Below are 24,515 nucleotides of genomic sequence, written 5' to 3'. Positions count from 1 at the left end.
AAAGGGGCCCCCAAAGGCCATCCAGTCCAGCCCCATTTCTGCCATTAGGCAGGGAAAGCACAGTCTTCCACCTGTTAAAATAATAGGACCCTAGAGTGGGAAGGGACCCCTCAAGGCCATCCAGTCTGACCCCCTCCAGCCATAAAGGAAAATAGGAGATATTATAGAGTATGGAGGGACCCCTTGAGGCCATCCAATCCAATCTAATCCCTCCCAACAGATGGCCATCCAGCCCCTGTTTATTGTTGTTGTTGGTATTATTATTATTATTATTATTTGAAACACAACAAGATGAGTCCACAGCAGACACTCTGCTGGCTGTTGTATTGGATCACACGTCGAACACTTCCCAAGTATCTATTATTATTATTATTATTATTATTATCATTATTATTATTATTATTAGAATAACAGGATCCTAGCATGGAAAATGTATCAATCATATCCAAGGCAGGATGGTTGTCTGTCAAGAGGGCTCAGTTTATTATATACTCCTTCCTCCTGGCAGAAAGAAGAGGGTGGACTAGATGGCCTTCTTTGGGGTCTCATCCCACTTAAGCCTTCTTATCATATATCTTTCTCATTTATAGCATGTCCATGGATGGATGGCCATCTATCGGGAGGGATCGGATGGTTTCCTTCTGCCTGGAAGAGGTTGCAATGGACTAGATGGCTTTCTTTGGAGTCTCACCCCACTTGAGCCTTCTAGGATGTACATCTATATATATAAAAATGCTCATGTCGTAATGAGTGGCTTAAAAACAAAAGAACCGCTAGGCCAATACCCACCAAATTTGGCAACAAAATGTCTCACAACACAAGGAGTGACCATCACTCAAAAAATTATGATTTTGTCATTTGGGAGTTGTAGTTGCTGGGATTTATAGTTCACCTACACTCAAAGAGCATTCTGAACTCCATCAATGATGGAATTGAACCAAACTTGGCACACAGGACTCCCATGACCAACAGAAAATACTGGAAGGGTTTGGTGGGCATTGACCTTGAGTTTGGGAATTGTAGTTCACCTACATCCAGAGAGCACTGTGGACTCAAACAATGATGGATCTGGACCAAACTTGGCACAAGCACTCAATATGCCCAAATATGATCACAGATGGAGTTTGGGGTAAATATACCTTAACATTTGGGAATTGTAGTCACTGGGATTCACAGTTCACCTACAATCAAAGAGACAGAATCGGGGCAACCTTCCCACACAGAACCCCCATGACCAACAGAAAATACTTAAGGACATCCAAGGCCATTTTCCAGATTAACAGACTGGGCCACAGCAACGCGTGGCAGGGGACAGCTAGTATAATATATCTTTCTCAGTTATATCATGTCTGTGACTGGCCATCTGTCGGGAGGGATCGAATGGTTTCCTTCTGCCAGGAAGAGGTTGGAATGGACTGGATGACCTTCTTTGGGTCCCTTCCAATTCTAGGAACCTATGATAGATCCTTTATAGAATACTGCGCATCTATCATATCCATGGCTGGGCGGCCATCTGTCAGGAGGGATCTGATAGTGCCCTTCCTCCTCTGAAAAGGACCTTTCCGCAGATGGACGCACCTGGGAGTGGACGCTGTTGTGCTGCTGGAGGCTGACCGCATGGCCAAAGGTCTTCCCGCAGGTGCTGCAGGCAAAAGGACGGGTCCCGCTGTGGGCCCTGCGCACGTGCACCTCCAGCCCATGCGCTGTGGAGAAGACCTGCCACACAGAGAGAGACACACACACAAAGAAGGGGCCTGAATGTGGGTACGGGGACACTCTACCCTTGGCCACCCACCCTTCATGTAAGTGGCACACCTTTGGAGGCAAGGCCTCTTTTGCGACACAGGGATTCGGTCTTGCCTGCAGAGCAGAGGTTGAACCAACCCCTTAGAGGAGTTTCATACACTATATTATATTGTTTTATTATATACTCCATTTATTACATATTACATTTATAATTTAATATATTATATATTATTATATTATATATTATTGTATTAAATTATAATATCTATATATATAAAAAGAGTAAGGGCGTCCAACGGGACAGCAAAACTCAAAAAAACCCCGACGAAAATTTACCAAATTTACCATGCACATACCTCAACCCACAAGGTATGCACAAATCGATTCAAAATTCTAAACAACATTAAAACACACTCACAATTAGACAAAACAACTGAGCATGCGCAGTGGCGCCCCACCGGAAGTCCCCGGTGCGTGCACATGGCCGGCTGGCCAAGGCACCCTCCGCGCAAGCCACGCCCCCATCCTCCCTCCCCGCCCCGCCCCACACGTTCACGCCACGCCTCCTCCCTCCCCTGCCACGCCCCCACGTTCACGCCACGCCCCCTCCCCCCCCCACCCCACACGATCATGCCATGCCCCCTCCCCCACCCCGCCCCCCACGTTCACGCCACGCCCCCACGTTCACGCCATGCCCCTTCCCTCCCCTGCCCCACACGATCACGCCACGCCACGCCCCCTCCCTCCCCCACCCCACCCCACACATTCACGCCACACCCCCTCCCTCCCCCGCCATGCCCCCACGTTCACGCTGCGCCCCCTCCCTCCCCCACCCCACACGATCACGCCACGCCACGCCCCCTCCCTCCCCCACCCTGCCCCCCCACATTCATGCCACGCCCCCTCCCCCCGCCATGCCTCCACGTTCACACCACACCCCCTCTCTCCCCCGCCCCACATGATCATGCCACGCCATGCCCCCTCCCTCCCCCACCCCGCCCCATACGTTCATGCCACGCCCCTCCCTCCCCCGCCATGCCCCCACGTTCGCGCCACACCCCCTCCCTCCCCGCCCCACACGATCACGCCATGCCACGCCCCCTCCCTCCCCCGCCCTGCCCCCCACGTTCACGCCACGCCCCCTCCCTCCCTCCCCCAACTCGGCCCCCACATTCACACCACGCCCCCTCCCTCCCCCACCTCGCCCCACACGTTCATGCCACGCCCCCTCCCTCCCCCACCCCGCCCCACACAATCACACCACGCCCCCTCCCTCCCCCGCCCCCCCCCCCACATTCACGCCCCCTCCAAGGAAGCCACACCCCCTCCAAACCCCACCCCGCCCCTTCCCGCCCTGTCCAAATCTATCCCTTCTCCCCCTCCTTCTTCTTCCCCCGCCCACGCCCCCCACGGAAGGAAGGAGAGGAAGGAGGGAGAGAAGAAGGGAAAGAAGGAGGGAAGGAGAGAAAGAAGGAAAGAAAGAAAGGTAAAGAAGGAAGGAAGGAGAGAAGGAAGGATAGAAAGTGTGAGGAAAGCAGGGAAAGAAGGAGAGAAGGAAGAAAAAAAGAAGGGTAGAGAAGGAAGGAAGGAAGGAGAGAAGGAGGGAGAGAAGGAGGGAGAGAAAGAGGGTAGAGAAGGAAGGAAGGAGAGAAGGAGGGAAAGAAGGAGGGAAGGAGATAAAGAAGGAAAGAAAGAAAAGTAGAGAAGGAAGGAAGGAGAGGAGGGAGAGAATGAAATAAAAAGTGAAAGAGGGGAAGAAGGAGAGAAGGAACGAAAGACAGAAAGAGGGAGGGAAGGAAGGAAAGAGACAAGGAAGGGTGGAACCAAAGAGCAAAAGAAGTGAGAAAAGAAACATGTAGAGAAGGAAGGAAGAAGAAGGGAAAGAAAAAGAAAGAAAAAGAGGGAAGGAATGAAAGAAGGAGGGAAGGAAAGATAGGAAAAAAGGATAGAAAGAGGGAGGGAAGGTTGGCCACAGCAACACGTGGTGGGTACAGCTAGTATTTACTATAATTCAATATATAATATAAATATATAATAATAATATAATGAACATAATATAATCAATATATTATAATACTGTTATTATCTTATATATTATAATATATATTCTTTTGTCGAAGGCTTTCATGACCGGAATCACTGGGTTGTTGTAGGTTTTTTTCGGGCTATATGGCCATGGTCTAGAGGCATTCTCTCCTGACGTTTCACCTGCATCTGTGGCAAGCATCCTCAGAGGTAGTGAGGTCTGTTGGAACTAGGCAAAAGGGTTTATGTGGTGGCAATGTAAATATGTAAATAATTTTGGGGGAAAGTATTTAGAGAAATAGAAGATATAATGAATATTAAAATAGAAGTCCTAGTATAACTTTATTATAATTATAGCTTATCTTTATTATCTTTATAGCTTTATTATCATTATATAATAATAAACAATTGAAAAAAGAGGATAAAGAAGCGATAACAAATTTATTAACAACTAGCTGTGCCCTGCCACGCGTTGCTGTGGCCTATAGTAAAACTTATCAAAGTTGAGGTAGATATCTGGACTATTATGTGTGTGCAGCGGCGGGGGGAATGATGGAGCCTGGGGTTGCGTGTGTGTGTGCGGCGGCGGAGGGAGTGGGGTTGCGTGTGTGCGGCGGCGGAGGGAGTGATGGAGCGTGGGGTTGCGTGTGTGTGTGCGGCGGCGGGGGGGTGATGGAGCGTGGGGTTCTGTGTGTGTGGCGGCGGGGGGAGTGATGGAGCGTGGGGTTGCGTGTGTGTGTGTGCGGCGGCGGGGGAATGATGGAGCCTGGGGTTGCGTGTGTGTGTGCGGCGGTGGGGGGAGTGGGGTTGCGTGTGTGTGTGTGTGCGGCGGCGGGGGAGTGGGGTTGCGCGTGTGTGTGTGGCGGCGGGGGAGTGATGGAGCATGGGGTTGCGTGTGTGTGTGCGGCAGCAAGGGAGTGATGGAGCATGGGGTTGCGTGTGTGTGTGCAGCGGCGGGCGAGTGGGGTTGCGTGTGTGCGGCGGCGGAGGGAGTGATGGAGCGTGGGGTTGCGTGTGTGTGTGCGGCGGCGGGGGGGTGATGGAGCGTGGGGTTCTGTGTGTGTGGCGGCGGGGGGAGTGATGGAGCATGGGGTTGCGTGTGTGTGTGTGCGGCGGCGGGGGAATGATGGAGCCTGGGGTTGCGTGTGTGTGTGCGGCGGTGGGGGGAGTAGGGTTGCGTGTGTGTGTGTGTGCGGCGGCGGGGGAGTGGGGTTGCGTGTGTGTGTGTGGCGGCGGGGGAGTGATGGAGCGTGGGGTTGCGTGTGTGTGTGCGGCGGCGGGGGGAGTGAGGTTGCGTGTGTATGGCGGCGGAGGGAGTGATGGAGCGTGGGGTTGCGTGTGTGTGTGCGGCAGCGGGGGGAATGATGGAGCCTGGCGTTGCGTGTGTGTGTGCGGCGGCGGGGGGGGGGGGTGATGGAGCGTGGGGTTGTGTGTGTGTGGCGGCGGGGGGAGTGATGGAGCGTGGGGTTGCGTGTGTGTGTGCGGCGGCGGGGGAATGATGGAGCCTGGGGTTGCGTGTGTGTGTGCGGCAGTGGGGGGAGTGGGGTTGCGTGTGTGTGTGTGTGCAGCGGCGGGGGAGTGGGGTTGCGTGTGTGTGTGTGTGGCGGCGAGGGAGTGATGGAGCGTGGGGTTGCGTGTGTGTGTGCGGCGGCGGGGGGAGTGATGGAGCGTGGGGTTGCGTGTGTGTGTGCGGCGGCGGGGGGAGTGAGGTTGCGTGTGTGTGGCAGCGGAGGGAGTGATGGAGCCTGGGGTTGCGTGTGTGTGTGCAGCGGCGGGGGGGTGATGGAGCGTGGGATTGTGTGTGTGTGGCGGCGGGGGGAGTGATGGAGCGTGGGGTTGCGTGTGTGTGCGGTGGCGGGGGGAGTGATGGAGCGTGGGGTTGCGTGTGTGTGTGCGGTGGCGGGGGGAGTGATGGAGCGTGGGGTTATGTGTGTGCGTGCGGCAGGGGGTGTGTGTGTGCAGGAAGCGGCGCGGCGGGGCTTGGAGTGGGCATGGCTTCTGCAGAGGGAGCGCCAGGGAACTTGCGGCTGGGCACCAATGCGCATGCTCAGTTGTTTTGCCGTTTTGTGAGTGTGTTGTTGTGTTGTTTTTCATTTTGAGTAGATATGTTTGTACCTTGTGGGTTGTGTTATGGGCATGGGAATTTTGGTTAAGTTTCGTTGGGGGGTTTGTGAGTTTTGTTGTTTTGCCGTTTTGTGAGTGTGTTGTTGTGTTGTTTTTCATTTTGAGTAGATATGTTTGTACCTTGTTGGTTGTGTTATGGGCATGGGAAGTTTGGTTAAGTTTCGTTGGGGAGTTGTGGAGTTTTGCTGTCCAGTTGAACCAACCTAACAGATTTATATATATAGATAGCAAGACTGCTTATAGCAAGCAACTGGAAAAGAGAAATAAATATACAAATAGAGGAGTGGTATAAGGAAGTTTGGAAATTGGCAATAAATGATAAGCTGACATGTATTTTAAAAGTTAAAAGAAGTATATGGAAACAAAGTGATTTTGATAATGTATGGAGAAAAAATATTGGAAAAGGATTTAAAAATAAAGAAGGAAAGTTACCGCCACAAGAAGAATTGAAATTTTGGACCGATGAAATGTAAAAGCTGTGGCTTGAGAGTGGGGAGGGGAGCACAGCGGTGAGGGACTGAAAATATGTATAAGCAGAAAAATAACACTAGATGCCAAAAGTATGTTAGGTTGTATTTAATAATATGTATCTGCTGTAAAACAATGTATAACAAATGTATTAAACCATGATAAAATAATAAAAATATAAAAAAATAATATATATTCTATATATTCTATTTATTATATTATAATATATTTACTATAGTTCAATATAATGAACATGTATATAAAATAATATAATAAATATATTATAATAAATATAATAGTGTAGTAGATATTATAATATTACATATATTCTTTTTATTATATATATACATTATGCAATATATATTTATTATATTATTTCAATTATATGTTTATATTTATTTTATTTTATTATATATTACATTCAATTAATTATATAACATATTATAAAACAATACAACACATATTTATTATATTATTTCATATTATATATTTATTCTATTTAATGACAATATATTATTTATTATATTATTTCCTATTATATATTTATTCTATTGAATTATATATTATATTCAATGTATTAATAATAATCTATATATATATAAATGCTCTGTGCATAATGAGTACCTTAAAAACAAAACAACCAATGAACGATATCACACCAAATTTGGCAACAAAGCGTCTCACAACACAAGGAGTGACCATCACTCAAAACATTGTGGTTTTGTCATTTGGGAGTTGTAGTTGCTGGGATTTATTGTTCACCAACAATCAAAGAGCATTCTGAACTCCATCAATGATGGAAATGAACCAAACTTGGCACAAAGTTCTCCCATGACCAACAGAAAATATTGGAAGGGTTTGGTGAGCATTGACCTTGAGTTTGGGAGTTGTAGTTCACCTACATCCAGAAAGCACTGTGGACTCAAACAATGATGGATCTGGACCAAACTCTACAATGAATACTCAATATGCCCAAATGTGAACACTGGTGGAGTTTGGGGAAAATAGAATCTTGACATTTGGGAGTTGTAGTTGCTGGGATTTGTAGTTCACCTACAATCAAAGAGCATTCTGAACTCCACCAACGATGGAATTGAACCAAACCTGGTACACAGTTCTCCCATGAGCAACAGAAAATACTGGAAGGGTTTGGTGGGCATTGGCCTTGACTTTTGGAGTTGTAGTTCACCTCCATCCAGAGAGCACTTTGGACTCAAACAATGATGGATCTGAACCAAACCTGGCACAAATACTCAATATGCCCAAATGCGAACAATGGTGGAGTTTGGGGAAAATAGAATCTTGACATTTGGGAGTTGTAGTTGCTGGGATTTGTAGTTCACCTACAGTCACAGAGCATTCTGAACCCCACCAATGATAGAATTGGGCCAAACCTCCCACACACAACCCCCATGACCATGAGAATGGGCCACAGCAACGTGTGGCAGAGGGCAGCTAGTATTATATAAAACAATACAACACATATTTATAAGATTATTTTGTTATATATTTATTCTATTGAATTATATATTAATTATTTATTATATTATTTCACATATATTTATTCTATTGAATTATATATTTTATTCAATGTATTATATAATATAATATATTATAAAGCAACACATAGTTATATTATTCCATATTATATATTTATATTTCTTATATTTAATTATGTTATATTATATTCTAATATTTATTAATTAAATTATTTCATATTATATTATATTATTTATTATATTATTTCACATTATATATTCATTATATTTAATTGTGTATTATGCATTATATTTCTATTATATTTATTATATTATATTGTATATTCTATTTTTTTATATATAGTCTTTACAAATGAGGTCTTGAATGCTACCCTTGACTTCTGTGCAGTTTCCCCTTGAGCCGCTCCATGGGGTTCATCACAAATATCATGGTCAACACATTCTCTTTCCTTAATTAGAAACCTTATCCATTTTTGTGGTAATGACGGCCACTGACTCTGCAAATTGTGCACATTATAAATGGTATGACAGTCTTGACACTCGAACATCACCAGCACTCACTTCTATAGTGATTAAACCTTTCTAGGGGGTTTTAAACAGAGGCTGCATGGCCATCTGTTGGGGCCGTTTTGACTGTATCTTCCTGCCTGGATGAACGGGTTGGATTTGATGCCCTTTGGGTGCCCCTTCCAATTCCAGGATCCTATGATTGACATAGATATAGATATGGAGTCTTCCTTGGAGACTAGGATGCGGAACAATGGCTTCAAACTACAAGAGAGGAGATTCCATCTGAACATGAGGAAGAATTTCCTGACTGTGAGAGCCGTTCAGCAGTGGAACTCTCTGCCCCGGAGTGTGGTGGAGGCTCCTTCTTTGGAAGCTTTTAAACAGAGGCTGGATGGCCATCTGTCAGGAGTGATTTGAATGCAATATTCCTGCTTCTTGGGAGGGGGTTGGACTGGATGGCCCATGAGGTCTCTTCCAACTCTTTGATTCTATGATTCTATGATTCTATGATAGACATAGAAGGGTTCAGACTGGATGCCCTTTGGGTGCCCCTTCTGACTCTAGGATCCTACGATAGATATAGATACAGATATAGATATAGAGGAGTTGTGCTGGATGGCCTTTGGGTGCCCCTCCCAACTCTAGGATCCCTTGATAGATATAGAAATATAAATAGCTATATAGACATATACGTAGAAAAGGTTGGACTGGATGGCCTTTGGGTGCCCCTCCTAACTCTAGGATCCTGTGATAGATATAGATAAAAATAGACCTAGAGGAGGTTGGACTGGATGGCCTTTGAGCACCCCTCCCAACTAGCATCTCAGAATAGATATATACATAGAGAGGTTGGACTGGATGACCTTTGGGTGCCCCTTCCAACTAGGATCTCAGAATAGATATTTACATAGAGAGGGTTGGACTGGATGGCCTTTGGGTGCTCCTTCCAACTAGGATCTCAGAATAGATATTTACATAGAGAGGGTTGGACTGGATGGCCTTTGGGTACCCCTTCCTACTTTATGATCCTATGATAGATATAAACCTAGAGAAGGCTGGACTGGACCGGATGGCCTTTGGATACCCCACCCAACTAAGATCCCAGAATAGATATATACATAGAGAAGTTGGACTGGATGGCCTTTGGGTGCCCCTGCTAACTCTAGGATCCTGTGATAGATATAGATAAAAATAGACCTAGAGGAGGTTGGACTGGATGGCCTTTGAGCACCCCTCCCAACTAGCATCTCAGAATAGATATATACATAGAGAGGTTGGACTGGATGACCTTTGGGTGCCCCTTCCAACTAGGATCTCAGAATAGATATTTACATAGAGAGGGTTGGACTGGATGGCCTTTGGGTGCCCCTCCTAACTCTAGGATCCTGTGATAGATATAGATAAAAATAGACCTAGAGGAGGTTGGACTGGATGGCCTTTGAGCACCCCTCCCAACTAGCATCTCAGAATAGATATATACATAGAGAGGTTGGACTGGATGACCTTTGGGTGCCCCTTCCAACTAGGATCTCAGAATAGATATTTACATAGAGAGGGTTGGACTGGATGGCCTTTGGGTGCTCCTTCCAACTAGGATCTCAGAATAGATATTTACATAGAGAGGGTTGGACTGGATGGCCTTTGGGTACCCCTTCCTACTTTATGATCCTATGATAGATATAAACCTAGAGAAGGCTGGACTGGACCGGACGGCCTTTGGATACCCCACCCAACTAAGATCCCAGAATAGATATATACATAGAGAAGTTGGACTGGATGGCCTTTGGGTGCCCCTGCTAACTCTAGGATCCTGTGATAGATATAGATAAAAATAGACCTAGAGGAGGTTGGACTGGATGGGTGCCCCATCCAACTAGGATCCCAGAAAAGATATATACATAGAGAGGTTGGACTAGATGGCCTTTGAGCACCCCTCCCAACTAGGATCCAATAATAGATATATACATACAGAGGTTGGACTGGATGCCCTTTGGGTGCCCCTTCAGCTCTAGGATCCTATGACAGGCATAGCTATAGCTATTGATATATCCATAAACATAGACGGTATAGTTAGATATAGGTATAGTTATAGACATTGATGATACAGGCATAGAGGGGTTGGACTTTGGGTTCCTCACCCAACTCTAGAATCCTATGATAGCTATAGACATATACATAGAGCGGTTGGACTGGATGCCCTTTGGGCGCCCCTCCCACCCGCTGAGCGTACCTTGTTGCAGGCAAGGCAGTGGAAGGCCCCTCCCACTTCTGGGGGGAAGCGCAGGCTGTAGTCTAGCGGGTGGGGCTCCATCAGTGGCAATGGCAGAGGCCCCCCAAAGAGGTGGAAGGAGGGCGGCCCCGGGCGGAAGCCAAAGGCCAGGCCGGGCCCCGAGAAGCCCTCCCTGCAGAGGTCCTGGCTGCTGATTGTGCTGCTGCACTCTGTAGAGGGAAAGGAAGGGGACATTCACACTGTGCCACTGCCCTGGGGGGCCAATGCCTTGGCCGGACCACCCAAAAGCCTGGGCATGATCTCTGACCTGGCGTCCGAGTCCCATTGGCAGGGCTGCTGATGCTGATGGTCTGGGGCTGGACATTGGCGCTCTCCGCCTCTGCTTCCGCAGGTGGGCTTGGCAGCAGCTGGGCCATGCCTAGGAAGAATAATAATATATAATATATAACATAAAACACCATATAATATATTATTACAATTATTAATAAGAATAATATAATGCAATATAGTAATAATGATAGAATATCTATAATATAATAATATATTACAATAATATACAAATCATAATAATATAACAATAATAATATAATAATATAACAACTTAATTATTATATGATTTAATAATACAATATAGTAATAGTGACATAATCAGAAGATATAATAATAATAATGATGATAATAATAATAATAATTCATTATATATTATTATATCTTTTGATATATTTTATAATAGAATCATAGAATCCTAGAGTTGGAAGAGACCTGGTGGGCCATCCAGTCCAACCCCATTCTGCCAAGAAACAGGAAAATCGCATCCAAAGCACCCCCAACAGATGGCCATCCAGCTCTGTTTAAAAGCCTCCAAAGAAGGAGCCTCCACCACACTCCAGGGCAGAGAGTTCCACTGTTGAATAGCTCTCACAGTCAGGAATTTGATGATCATGCCTTCTAAGCCTTCGTCCAAGTCATTCATAAAGATGTTAAACAGGACCAGGCCCAGGACGGAACCCTGCTGATGGCACTCCACTTGTCACTTCTTTCCAGGATGAAGAGGCAGCATTGGTGAGCACCCTCTGGGTTCGTCCGCTTAACCAGTTACAGATCCATCTCACCGTAGTTTTGCCTAGCCCACATTGGACTAGTTTCCTTGCCAGAAGGTCATGGGGGACCTTGTCGAAGGCCTTACTGAAATCCAGGTACACTCCATCCACGGCATTCCCCGCATCTACCCAGCTTGTAACTCTATCGAGAAAAGAGATCAGATTAGTCTGGCATGACTTGTTTTTGATAAATCCATGTTGACTATTAGCGATGACCACATTTGTTTCTAAGTGTTGGCAGACCACTTCCTTAACGATCTTTTCCAGAATCTTGCCTGGTATCGACGTGAGGCTGACCGGACGGTAGTTGTTTGGGTCATCCTTTTTTCCCTTCTTGAAGATTGGGACCACATTGGCCCTCCTCCAATCTGCTGGAACTTCTCCCATTGTCCAAGAACTCTCAAAAATGATTGCCAATTGTTCTGAGATTACTTCCACTAGTTCCTTCAATACTCTTGGGTGTAGTTGATCTGGCCCTGGGGACTTGAAGTCGTTTAGAGCGGCCAGGTATTCCCGGATGACTTGTTTCCCAATTTGGGGTTTAATGTCCTCTAATCCCTCATCCACTCCGTCTTGCTGAGGTTGAAGATGACTTTCTTTTTGTGAGAAGACCAAGGCAAAGAAGGCATTAAGTAGTTCTGCCTTTTCCCTGTCCCCTGTCAGCATTGCCCCATATTCTCCTCGAAGAGGCCCTATCGCCTCCTTGTTCTTCCTTTTTCTACTGACGTAAGAAAAGAAGCCCTTTTTATTGTTTTTAATGTCCCTGGGAAGACTGAGCTCGTTTTGGGCTTTATTTATTTGATGCACTTATTGACCGCCATTCTCAGCCCATAAGGGCGACTCATGGCGGTGTACAGTACACATAAAAAACAATTACAAAAAGCCAGTTTCGACAACATATAGACTATACAACAACTACAAACTACACTAAAAATCCGCTTTGTCTCTTAGTGGAATCATAGCCAGTCTCATTCCAGTTCCATTCCAGTTCTCATAACCGTATTATTAGCACTTAATTAAATGCCCTCTCGAAAAGCCATGTCTTAAGGCTTTTTCGAAAGGACATGAGGGAGGGCGCCTGTCTGATGTGTGCCGGGAGAGTGTTCCACAGCCGGGGGGCCACCACCGAGAAGGCCCTCTCCCTCGTCCCCGCCAGCCGTGCCTGTGAGGCAGGCGGGACCGAGAGAAGGGCCTCCCCAGACGATCTCAAAGTCCTCGTGGGCTCATAGGCCGAGATGCGGTCGGAAAGGTATTTTGGGCCGGAACCGTTTAGGGCTTTGTAGGCCAAAACCAGCACCTTGAATTGGGTCCGGTAGCAAATCGGCAGCCAGTGGAGCTGGGACAACAAGGGCGTTGTGTGTTCCCTGCCACCCGCTCCAGTTAGTAGCATGGCTGCCGCACGCTGAACCAGCTGAAGCTTCCGGGCCGTCTTCAAGGGCAGCCCCACGTAGAGCGCGTTGCAGTAGTCCAGGCGGGATGTGACAAGAGCGTGTACCACCGTGGCCAAGTCAGACTTCCCGAGATACGGGCGCAGCTGGCGCACGAGCCTGAGCTGTGCAAATGCTCCCCTGGTCACCGCTGAAACCTGGGGGTCCAGGCTCAACGATGAGTCCAGGGTCACACCCAAGCTGGGAACCTGCGCCTTCAAGGGGAGTGCGACCCCGTCCAGCACAGGCTGTAACCCTATACCCCGTTCGGCCTTGCGACTGACCAGGAGTACCTCTGTCTTGTCTGGATTTAGTTTCAGTTTGTTCGCCCTCATCCAGACCATTACAGCGGCCAGGCACCGGTTCAGGACCTCGACAGCCTCCTTAGTAGCAGGTGGGAAGGAGTGACAGAGTTGGACATCATCTGCGTACAGATGACACCGCACCCCGAAACTCCGGATGATCTCACCCAACGGCTTCATGTAGATATTAAACAACATGGGGGACAGTATGGAACCCTGTGGCACCCCACAAGTCAAAGGTTGTGGTGCGGAACAGGAGTCCCCCAATAGCACCTTCTGGGTGCGGCCCTCCAGAAATGACTGGAGCCACTGCAAAGCAATGCCCCCAAGACCCATTTCCGCAAGGCGCCCCAGAAGGATACCATGGTCGACGGTATCGAAGGCCGCTGAGAGATCCAGGAGCACCAACAGGGACACACTCCCCCTGTCTAGCTCCCGGCGCAGATCATCCATTCGCTTTAGCCTTGCGAATCTTTTCACTATAGGAGTTGGCTATTTGTTTGAATTCTTCTTTGGTGATTTCTCCCTTTTTCCACTTCTTGTGCATGTCTCTTTTGAATCTTAGCACAGTTAGAAATTATTTGGACATCCATTCTGGCTTCGTTGCACTTGTCCTATTTTTTCTCTTTGTTGGCACTGTTTTGCAATTATGCCTTGAGTATTTCACTCTTGAAAAACTCCCATCCATCCATAACTCCCTGTGTCCACGGAATGCTGCTCAGTATTTCCTTCATTTTTCAGAAGTCAGCTCTGAAAATCCAAAATGCAGGTTTGACTTGCCTTAGTTTTGGCCTTCCTTTGTACCTTAAATTGCAGGACACTTGCCCCTAAGGGTCACTTGCCCCTAAGGATCCAACCACTTCAACTGCATTGATCAGGTCCTTCGCATAATAATATAAAATAAGAATAACATAATGCAATATATTGTTAATAATATAATATAATATAATATTACAATAATATACAAATAATAATTATAATAAGATATAACAATAACAATTATAATATAATGTAATATAGTAATACTGAGATAATAATAAAAATATATAATAATAATATTATAATAATATTATAATGATATATTATAATAATATAAAAATAAGAATGTTGTTGTTTATTCGTTCAGTCGTCTCCGACTCTTCGTGACCTCATGGACCAGCCCACGCCAGAGCTCCCTGTCGGCCGTCACCACCCCCAGCTCCTTCAAGGTCAGTCCAGTCACTTCAAGGATGCCATCCATCTTATATTGTTATTATTATTATTATTATTATTATTATAAGAATAATATAATGCAATATAGCAATAATAAATATAATAATATATTACAATAATATACAAATAATAATCATAATAAAATTATAATATAACAATAACAACTTAATTATAATGCAATGTAACATAGTAATACTGACATAATAATAAAAATAATATACTATAATAATATATAATGATATAGTATAATAATATAAAAATAAGATTACGTTTTTATATTAAAATAATATAACAATACTATAATACAAAAATAATATATTATAATATCATTGTAATAATAATAATACATTTCATGTCTTCCCCGCTCCTAATGGCCTCAGGCCCTTCTCTCCATGCCACCAAAGATATAAACAATGACTTGGTGCAGTAATTTGAAACTGGTATAGAGCGATGTCTAGATGACCTCGAATCCCCCCCGAAGGTGATGTGAGCCCGTATGTTTGGGAACAGATTATGACATCTCAGATTCCCTAGAAGGCATGCAAAGCAGAAGCAAATGACGCCCAGGCGCCCAGCCTTCCCCAAAGCAGGATTTCCATAGGCTCGTTATGAGTGTTGACACCTGATAACAGACCTTCTTCCCACGCAAGTTCACAAGATGCCGAGCAGAATCACACTTAACGGTGTATTAACAAAGAAGCCTCAAGTTGGACGGGACTCCCAAAGTTCATCCAGCCCAGCCTCCTTCTGCCATAAAGGGAGACACAATCCAAGCCCTCCCAACAGATTGTCATCCAGCCTCTGCTATTATTATTATTATTATTATTATTATTATTATTATTTTACTGACACAAAACCACAGTATGTTACAGGAAACGAGATCTATATGCTGGATTTCGTATCACAAAATCACAAGTCGAATACTTCCCAAGCGTCCAGGACTGTGTGATTTTTTATTATTATTATTATTATTATTATTATTATTATTATTATTATTATTATTGTCAATCAATAAAAACAAAATAGCACAATAATGTAAACAGAAATAAATAAACAATTTAAGACGATAAGGCCCTCTAAAACCAGTATATATACCTTGGGGTGGGGGTCCCACTGTGTCCGGTGGAGGGTCCCACCTGCTTCTCCTCTTGCTCCGCACCAGGAAGGAGCGTGGCATTCTATAAAATAATAAAGGGAGGTAAAGAAGGAAGGGGACACTGGCCTCAGAGAAGGAGGGGGGCACCAAAGGCTATCTAGTCTGACCTCCTTACCATCTTGGCCAGGAAGCATTTTTGATATGCCGACTGCTAAATCAATCCAGGAATCATCTGCATACAGGGGCGGCTCGTCCATTACGCAAAGTAAGCGGACGCAGAACACTTTTTTTTGCCAGGGGCACAGAGGCGCCTCTGTAAATGCCCCTCGACCGCCACTTGAGGAGCGACCCCTCAGCTCACAACAGCCCTAGCAGTTCGGGGGGAACCTCGGCTTTCTTGCCTCGCTGCCGGGCGATCCTCTTCCCAAAGGGGCCGGGCCCTTGAGCCTCACCTAGCCCCTCTCGTTCCTGCTCCACCTGGCCACCGGGTGCGCGAGCAGAGCCGGTGCTCAATCGTTCGCGTTCGATCCCTTCCCCATGATCGGCTCCCTTTCCCGATCCCCCAGCACTTCACCTGCCTCCTCTCCTCTCTCCAATCCGCGGGTGGGCCAAGGGGCGGAGCCGCCGCGCCTGGCCCGCTACGGGTCTGGAGGCATGTCTGAAGACCCCAGTGTGTGCACCAAAAGTTGCCTCTTCTCCTGACTTTCTCTTCAGCCATTGGGACCAAGGGAGAGAGAGAGAGAGAGAGAGAGAGAGAGAGAGCCTCTCTGGCTGGAGGTATCTCCCACCTTTGCTCCCTCCTTTGTTTTTGCGCCTACTTTCAGGAAAGGTGGGCATCTCCACCTCTCTCTCTCTCTCTCTTGGTCCCAATGGCTGAGGAGAAAGTCAGGAGAAGAGGTGACTTTTGGTGCACACACCGGGGTCTTCAGGCACGCCTCCGGACCCAAAGCGGGCCAGGCAAGGGAGCAAGTGCTGCAAGTATAGTTACTGGGATGTATAGTTCACCTACAATCAAAGAGCATTCTGAACTCCACCAATGATGGAATTGAACCAAATATGGCACACAGAACTCCCATAACAAACAGAAAATATATATCAATGATTGGTTGGGGGGGGGGGGGGCAAAATACTGTTTGCTTACCATTGAAAATTACCTAGGGCTACCTCTGTCTGCATACCCATGTCATCGTTGCCCTCAGTCCTCTCTGCAACACCCTGGCCCACTAAACCAACCCACAACACTCGGTAACAGTATGATTTTTGTTCCTGGGTGATAAATGTAATTTCCTATCATCAAAACATGGGGAAAGTTTATTAAACTGCCCAAGCTTTGTCTTTGCGGGAGGGACATCATCCTGCCACAGTGGATTTTGCTCTGGTTTCTCAATGAATATGTCATCATCGAGTCTCAACCGGTTTGAGGCCACAAAAACAAAGTTTCTGGAGTTGAACAACGACTTACAGCATAAGGACCTCACAATTATATAGGAACTACTTACACATTTGTGACTAACTATGTCACATTTTTTTAAATTTTGTGACATAGTTAGTATACTTAATATAGTTAGTATTGTTATTTATATTAGTTTTTCTCTCCAAAACTCAAAGTGGTTTTCAGTGAAACTGACATCATATAATAATAATAATAATAATAATAATAATAATGATAATAACAATTATTTCATTACGTCATCATGAACTGCATTGACTCTCTTTTTGGAGAGAGAAAGCAGAGTATAAATAATAATAATAATAATAATAATAATACTTAATATTTAGTTCTATTTTAATGTTGGTATATTTTGAAATTCAAATTGTAGGTTCATTTGGTTTTATTGTAAGCCGAGTATAAATAATAACAATAATAATAATAATAATAATAATAAATTCTAATATAAGTCTCTTTCTTGGAGAGAAAAAGCAGAGTAATAATAATAATAATAATAATAATAATAATAATAATAATAATTTAATTCTGTTTTAATATAAGCAGCTTTCTGTCTCTACCTTGGAGAGAAAAAGCATAGTAATTATTATTATTATTATTATTATTTAATTTTATGTATTGTCGAAGGCTTTCATGGCTGGAATCACTAGGTTCTTGTGGGTTTTTTCGGGCTATAGGGCCATGTTCTAGAGGCATTTCTCCTGACGTTTCGCCTGCATCTATGGCAAGCATCCTCAGAGGTGTGAGGTCTGTTGGAAGTAGGAAAAATGGGTTTATATCTGTGGAATGACTGGGGTGGGGCAAGGAGCTCTTCCCTGCTGCAGTTAGGTGTGAATGTTTCAGCTGATCACCTTCATTAGCATTTGAAGGCCTGCCTGAGCCTGGGAAAAATCTCCTGCTGAGAGGTGTTAAGCTGTGCCATTCCACAGATATATAAACCCATTGTCCTATTTCCAACAGACCTCACCTCTGAGGATGCTTGCCATAGATGCAGGCGAAACGTCAGGAGAAATGCCTCTAGAACATGGCCCTATAGCCCGAAAAAAACCCACAAGAACCTATTTAATTTTATTTTGAGGTTGTTATATTTTGAGATTTCAAATGGTGTTTCCCTTTGGTTTCAGTGTGAGCAGCAATGGGCGTCTTTCTCTGGCAAAAGGCCTCTGCTTGCACCATGTGCTGGAAGGCGACCACGAAGGGACCCATTTGCATCCTCCTTTGCATTTCCCCTCAACAACAACAACAGGTAACGGTCAAAAGCAAATTCTGGCCCCTGGGAAACATGTCATCTGACCACAAGGAACTGAACCTCTGCACTGAATCCCATGCGCAACTCAATGGTCAAAAGAAGGATTTGCTACCAAATGGAATGCGCAATAACAAAAGTGTTATTGCACCAAAAATAATAGAAAGAGAAAACCTTGCGATGCATTTCTGCTGCAGAATGAATGCACTTTAATTGCCTGGGTTCAATGTTATGGAGTCGTGGGGATTGTAGTTTTACAAGGCCATGCTTTATCATAAGCATGGCCTTGCAAAACTACAATCCCCACGACTCTAAAGCATTAAAGTGTATTCATTTTGCAGCATAGAATACACTATATTTTATAAAATGATCTATCATACTGTCAGAAGAGACTCCAAAGGGTCTCAGTAAATATATAAATGCAGGAATAAAATTGATATATCATAAAAAAAACTATCAATATAAGCAAATGTATAAATATATAAATAAAATAATTTATGTATAATAAAATATATATCAATAAAATCAATCAATATATGAGTAAATAATACAATTTATGCACAATAAAATATCAATAAAAAGGTAAAGGTTGTCCCCTGACATCAAGTCCAGTCATGTCTGACTCTGGGGTGTGGTGCTCATTTCCATTTCTAAGCCGAAGAGCCGGCATTGTCCATAGACACCTCCAAGGTCATGTGGCTGGCATGACTGCATGGAGCGCCGTTATCAATATCAATAAAATACATAAATATCAAAGTAAACATAGAAATAATGCAATTTAAATATGTAAATAAAATAATACAATGTATGTATAATAAAATACATATGAATAAAATCAATCAATATATAAGTAAATATGTAAATAATACAATTTATGCACAATAAAATATCAATAAAATACATAAATATCGAAGTAAGTATAGAAGTAATGCAATTTATGTATAATGAAATATATAAATAAAATAATACAATTTATATGTAATAAAATACATATCAATAAAATACATATCATATAATACAATTTATATGTAATAAAATACATATGAATAAAATCAATCAATATATAAGTAAATATGTAAATAATACGATTTATGCACAATAAAATATCAATAAAATACATATCTAAGTAAATATAGAAGTAATGCAATTTATGTATAATAAAATATATACATAAAATAATACAATTTATACGTAATAAAATACATATCAATAAAATCAATCAATATATAAGTAAATATGTAAATAATACGATTTATGCACAATAAAATATCAATAAAATACATCAATATAGAAGTAAATATAGAAGTAATGCAATTTATGTATAATGAAATATATAAATAAAATAATACAAATATATGTAAAAATATATGTAAAAAATACACATCAATAAAATCAATCAATATATAAGTAAATATGTAAATAATACAATTTATGCACAATAAAATATCAATAAAATACATAAATATCGAAGTAGGTATAGAAGTAATGCAATTTATGTATAATAAAATATATAAATAAAATAATACAATTTATACGTAATAAAATACATATCAATAAAATCAATCAATATATAAGTAAATATGTAAATAATACAATTTATGCACAATAAAATATCAATAAAATACATATCTAAGTAAATATAGAAGTAATGCAATTTATGTATAATGAAATATATAAATAAAATAATACAATTTATATGTAATAAAATACACATCAATAAAATCAATCAATATATAAGTAAATATGTAAATAATACGATTTATGCACAATAAAATATCAATAAAATACATAAATATTGAAGTAAGTATAGAAGTAATGCAATTTATGTATAATAAAATATATACATAAAATAATACAATTTATGTATAAATATATATATATATATCAATAAAATCAATCAATATATAAGTAAATAATACAATTTATGCACAATAAAATCATAAAATACATAAATATCAAAGTAAATATAAAAATGCAATTTATGTATAATAAAATATATACATAAAATAATACAATTTATGTATAATAAAATACATATCAATAAAATCAATCAATATATAGGTACGACACAAAAACCTGACGTTAAAATGGAATTAAACATTAACAATTGTTGTTATTATTATTACCACCACAATCATCATCATCATCATCATGACGTGATAAGCTCTAATGATAACTTTATTTATTTATTTACTATATTTGTATAGTGTATATATTTACTTGGCAAATGATAACCTATAGTGGACTGCTTATTATGGGATGGCTCCTCCTCCTCCTCCTCACCTGTTTCACGAAGTGCTGGACGAATGGCAGCCTCCTCTCTTTCTTTCTTTCTTTCTTTCTTTCTTTCTCTCGTTCTCTCTTTCTTTCTTTCCTCCCTTTGCTCCATTCCCCTCCCTGATTTTTCAATCAGATTATATTGGTGTCCAAATCTGGTGGCCAAAAGAAGAGCCAATGAGGAAGCCCAAAGCCCAGCCTGTATTTGCTTATCAAAACCTTCCAGACTTTGAAAACTTGGAGAGAACACGACTTCTTCTTCTTGTGGCTCAACTGCAGTTGGCAGCTTTTTTCCTCCTTTCTGTCCCCACGAATTCTGTTCTGTTGAGATAAATAAAAGTGTTTTGCACCCAAAGGCCTTCACCCGAGAAGCGGAAAATAGTGGCGTCCCTATTAGGTTACATATTTATTTATTTATTTATTTATTTCAGTTACTTCTACCCTGCCCTTCTCACCCTGGAGGGGACTCAGGGCGGCTTACAAAGGCACAATTCGATGCCGACATCACATAACAGTAGTATAAAACAATCTAAATCCAGACTAAACTAAACTAAATCCAGACAAGACAGAGGTACTCCTGGTCAGTCGCAAGGCCGAACGGGGTATAGGGTTACAGCCTGTGCTGGATGGGGTCGCACTCCCCTTGAAGGCGCAGGTTCGCAGCTTGGGTGTGATCCCGGATTCATTGTTGAGCCTGGATCTCCAGGTTTCAGCGGTGACCAGGGGAGCATTTGCACAGCTTAGGCTCGTGCGCCAGCTGCACCCGTATCTCGGGAAGTCTGACTTGGCCACGGTGGTACACGCTCTGGTCACATCCCACCTTGACTACTGCAACGCTCTCTACGTGGGGCTGCCCTTGAAGACGGCCCGGAAGCTTCAGCTGGTTCAGCGTGCGGCAGCCATGTTACTAACTGGAGCGGGATGCAGGGAGCACACAACGCCCTTGTTGTCCCAGCTCCACTGGCTGCCGATATGCTACCGGGCCCAATTTAAGGTGTTGGTGTTGGCCTACAAAGCCCTAAACGGCTCCGGCCCAAAATACCTTTCGGACCGCATCTTGGCCTACGAGCCCACGAGGACCTTGAGATCGTCTGGGGAGGCCCTTCTCTCGATCCCGCCTGCCTCACAGGCACGTCTGGCGGGGACGAGAGAGAGGGCCTTCTCGGTGGTGGCCCCCCGGCTGTGGAACACTCTCCCGGCACACATCAGACAGGCGCCCTCTCTTATGTCCTTCCGAAAAAGCCTTAAGACATGGCTGTTCGAGAAGGCATTTAATTAAGTGCTATAACAATGCGGTAAAGATGACTGGAATGGAACAAGGAATATGAGATTGGTTATGATTCTACTATGAGACGAAGCGGATTATTTAGTGTAACTTTGTAATTGTTGTATTGTTAATATGTTGTTTGTAATTGCCTTTTTGTAAATTGCCTTTTATATGTGTTGTACACCGCCATGAGTCGCCCTAAAGGGCTGAGAATGGCGGTTAACAAATGCATCAAATAAATAAATAAATAAATAAATCTAGCAGCAAGTAACAGTTAAGAAACAGTTTCTGCATATAACAATAAAACCAATAAAGCCGATAAAACCACTAAAAACCAATTGCACCTCATTAACGGTCAGCGTTCACCATCTCATAGTCCAGTTTCCAATTCCACTTTGTCAGTCCTGTCAGTCCAATCGTCTGATTGTCCTTATCTAGTTGTCAGATTGCCCAAAGGCCTGGTCCCACAACCACATCTTTACTTTCCTCCTGAAGGAGAAGAGGGATGCTGATGACCTAATTTCCCCCGGGAGTGAGTTCCACAGGTGAGGGGCCACCACTGAGAAGGCCCTGCTCCTCGTCCCCACCAGCCTTACTTGTGATAGCGGTGGGGTTGAGAGCAGGGCCTCCCCAGATGATCTCAAACTCCGAGGTGGGACGTAGAGGGAGATGCGTTCGGACAGGTACGCTGGACCAGAACCGTATAGGGTTTTGTAGGTCAAAACCAGCACCTTGAATTGTGCTCGGAACTGGACCGGCAGCCAGTGGAGCTGACACAGCAGGGGGGTGGTGTGCTCCCTGTATGACGCTCCGGTGAGTACTCTAGCTGCCGCTCGCTGGACCAGTTGAAGTTTCCGAACAGTCTTCAAGGGCAACCCCACGTAGAGTGCATTGCAGTCAGGCATGTAGCCGGGGGGGGGGGGGGCTTGAGGGGCTTCACCCCCCCCCCCCCGAAATTCTCATAGTGGTTTGCGAAAAGGCCTTACTGGTGCATTATTTAAACTGTTATGTTTATTCATATCATGAACTGATCACCATGCTCAATATATCCCATATGCATGGGGGTATTCGGGTAATGATACAAAAGGTTTGCTAGGCTAGACCCTCTTTCACTCAGACTCAGCCCCCCCTGAAACTCACCCCCCCCTGAAATCCCCCCTGAAAAAAACTCAGCCCCCCCCCCCCCCCCCGAATCGAAATCCTGGCTACGGGCCTGATTGCAGTAGTCTATTCGGGATGTAACAAGAGCGTGGACCACTGTGGCCAGATCAGACTTCCTAAGGTACGGGCGCAGCTGGCACACAAGTTTTAATTGTGCAAAAGCTCTCCCGGCCACCGCCTAGACCTGGGGATCCAGCGATGAGTCCAGGATCACTCCCAAGCTGCAAACCTGCGTCTTCAGGGGGAGCGTAACCCCGTCTAACACAGGCTGTACCAAGACGACCAAGGCTGTTTCCGTTCCATGTTCCGGTCTAAAGCCAGACTGTGCCAGATCTAGATAATCAGTGTCTACCAGAAATATTTGTTTGTCCTTGCTTTATCCTCTCAACAGCCCTGCGAGGTGGGACAAGGGAGCGCATTCAATGAAGGAGAGAATAGCCCAGCCTTATTGGAAACTCAAAAATCAAACTCTATAAGGCTCCTATAGAGACCTTTCACCTCCCCTGACCTTTGCAAAGAGTGTCTGGCAAGAAATAACAACAATAACAACAACAACAACAACAATAACAACATCAATAAAAGACCACCTGGATCTGCACGCGTCGTTCGAAAATACATCACACAGTCCTAGACGCTTGGGAAGGGTTTGACTTGTGATTTTATGATACAAAATCCAGCATATAGATCTTGTGTGCTGTGGCATACTGTGGTTTTGTGTCAGTAAAATAATAATATAATATATCATTATTATTATTAATATTATATTATTAATATTAATAATAAAGGAAGTGGATGAAACCATGGAACATCTCCTCAGCTATGGGAAGAAAATCACACAGATGGACTACAAACAGAGGCACAACTCTATGGCCCAAATGATTAACTGGAACTTATGTCACAAGTACCATCTGCCAGTGAGGCCGAACCCAGAACTCCCTGCCTTCAAGCTGATCTGACCTGTAGCAGGGAGTTCCTCAGTTCTCCATTGTCCTGCTTGGGCCAACTGCATGAACGTGGCCACAGCAGCAGCTGCAACTCAGAGGCCTTCTCATTTCTTTGCCTTTCCCCCCCCTTCTTAACATTGTAACTAATCCCCCCAATAAAAAGTATCAATTAATTGTAACCTTTTTCCTCTCCATCATGTAACCTTTTCCCTCTCCTTTTCCCTCTCCTTTGCGTCCTTTTTGTGACCTTTTTCTCTCCTTTTTCCTCTACTTTGTGTCCCTTTACTGCCTCAAACCTCTTTCCATAAAACTTTCTTCTCCTGGGCTGCAGATTACTGCTGGCCCTCGCGGGATGCGATTTTTGCGTCCAGGGAAGGCCGAAACCGCGGATACGGAAACCCCCTCGTGCCCCCGTATCCACGAGACAACAGATC

General features: G+C 43.8%; 1 protein-coding gene across 1 annotated transcript in view; it reads right to left on the bottom strand.

The window, feature by feature from the left end:
• GFI1B (growth factor independent 1B transcriptional repressor) overlaps nt 1–20,802 on the bottom strand; it is a 28,117-nt gene extending 7,315 nt beyond the window's left edge. Inside the window, exons 1-5 of the mRNA XM_060757127.2 lie at nt 20,716–20,802; nt 15,739–15,821; nt 10,910–11,020; nt 10,603–10,811; nt 1,579–1,716 (exon numbers count right to left, since the gene is read on the bottom strand). Coding sequence (XP_060613110.2) covers nt 1,579–1,716; nt 10,603–10,811; nt 10,910–11,020; nt 15,739–15,820 — 540 coding nt within the window. The 5' untranslated portion in view covers nt 15,821; nt 20,716–20,802. The remainder of the gene's footprint in view (nt 1–1,578; nt 1,717–10,602; nt 10,812–10,909; nt 11,021–15,738; nt 15,822–20,715) is intronic.
• Between the last annotated feature and the right edge of the window lie 3,713 nt (nt 20,803–24,515).

Source organism: Anolis sagrei, chromosome 11 (genome assembly GCF_037176765.1).
Source record: "Anolis sagrei isolate rAnoSag1 chromosome 11, rAnoSag1.mat, whole genome shotgun sequence".
NCBI classification, from domain to species: Eukaryota; Metazoa; Chordata; class Lepidosauria; order Squamata; family Dactyloidae; genus Anolis; species Anolis sagrei.
The sequence above is the reverse complement of the archived record's forward strand: the minus strand, read 5'-3'. Positions and strand labels throughout refer to the sequence as shown.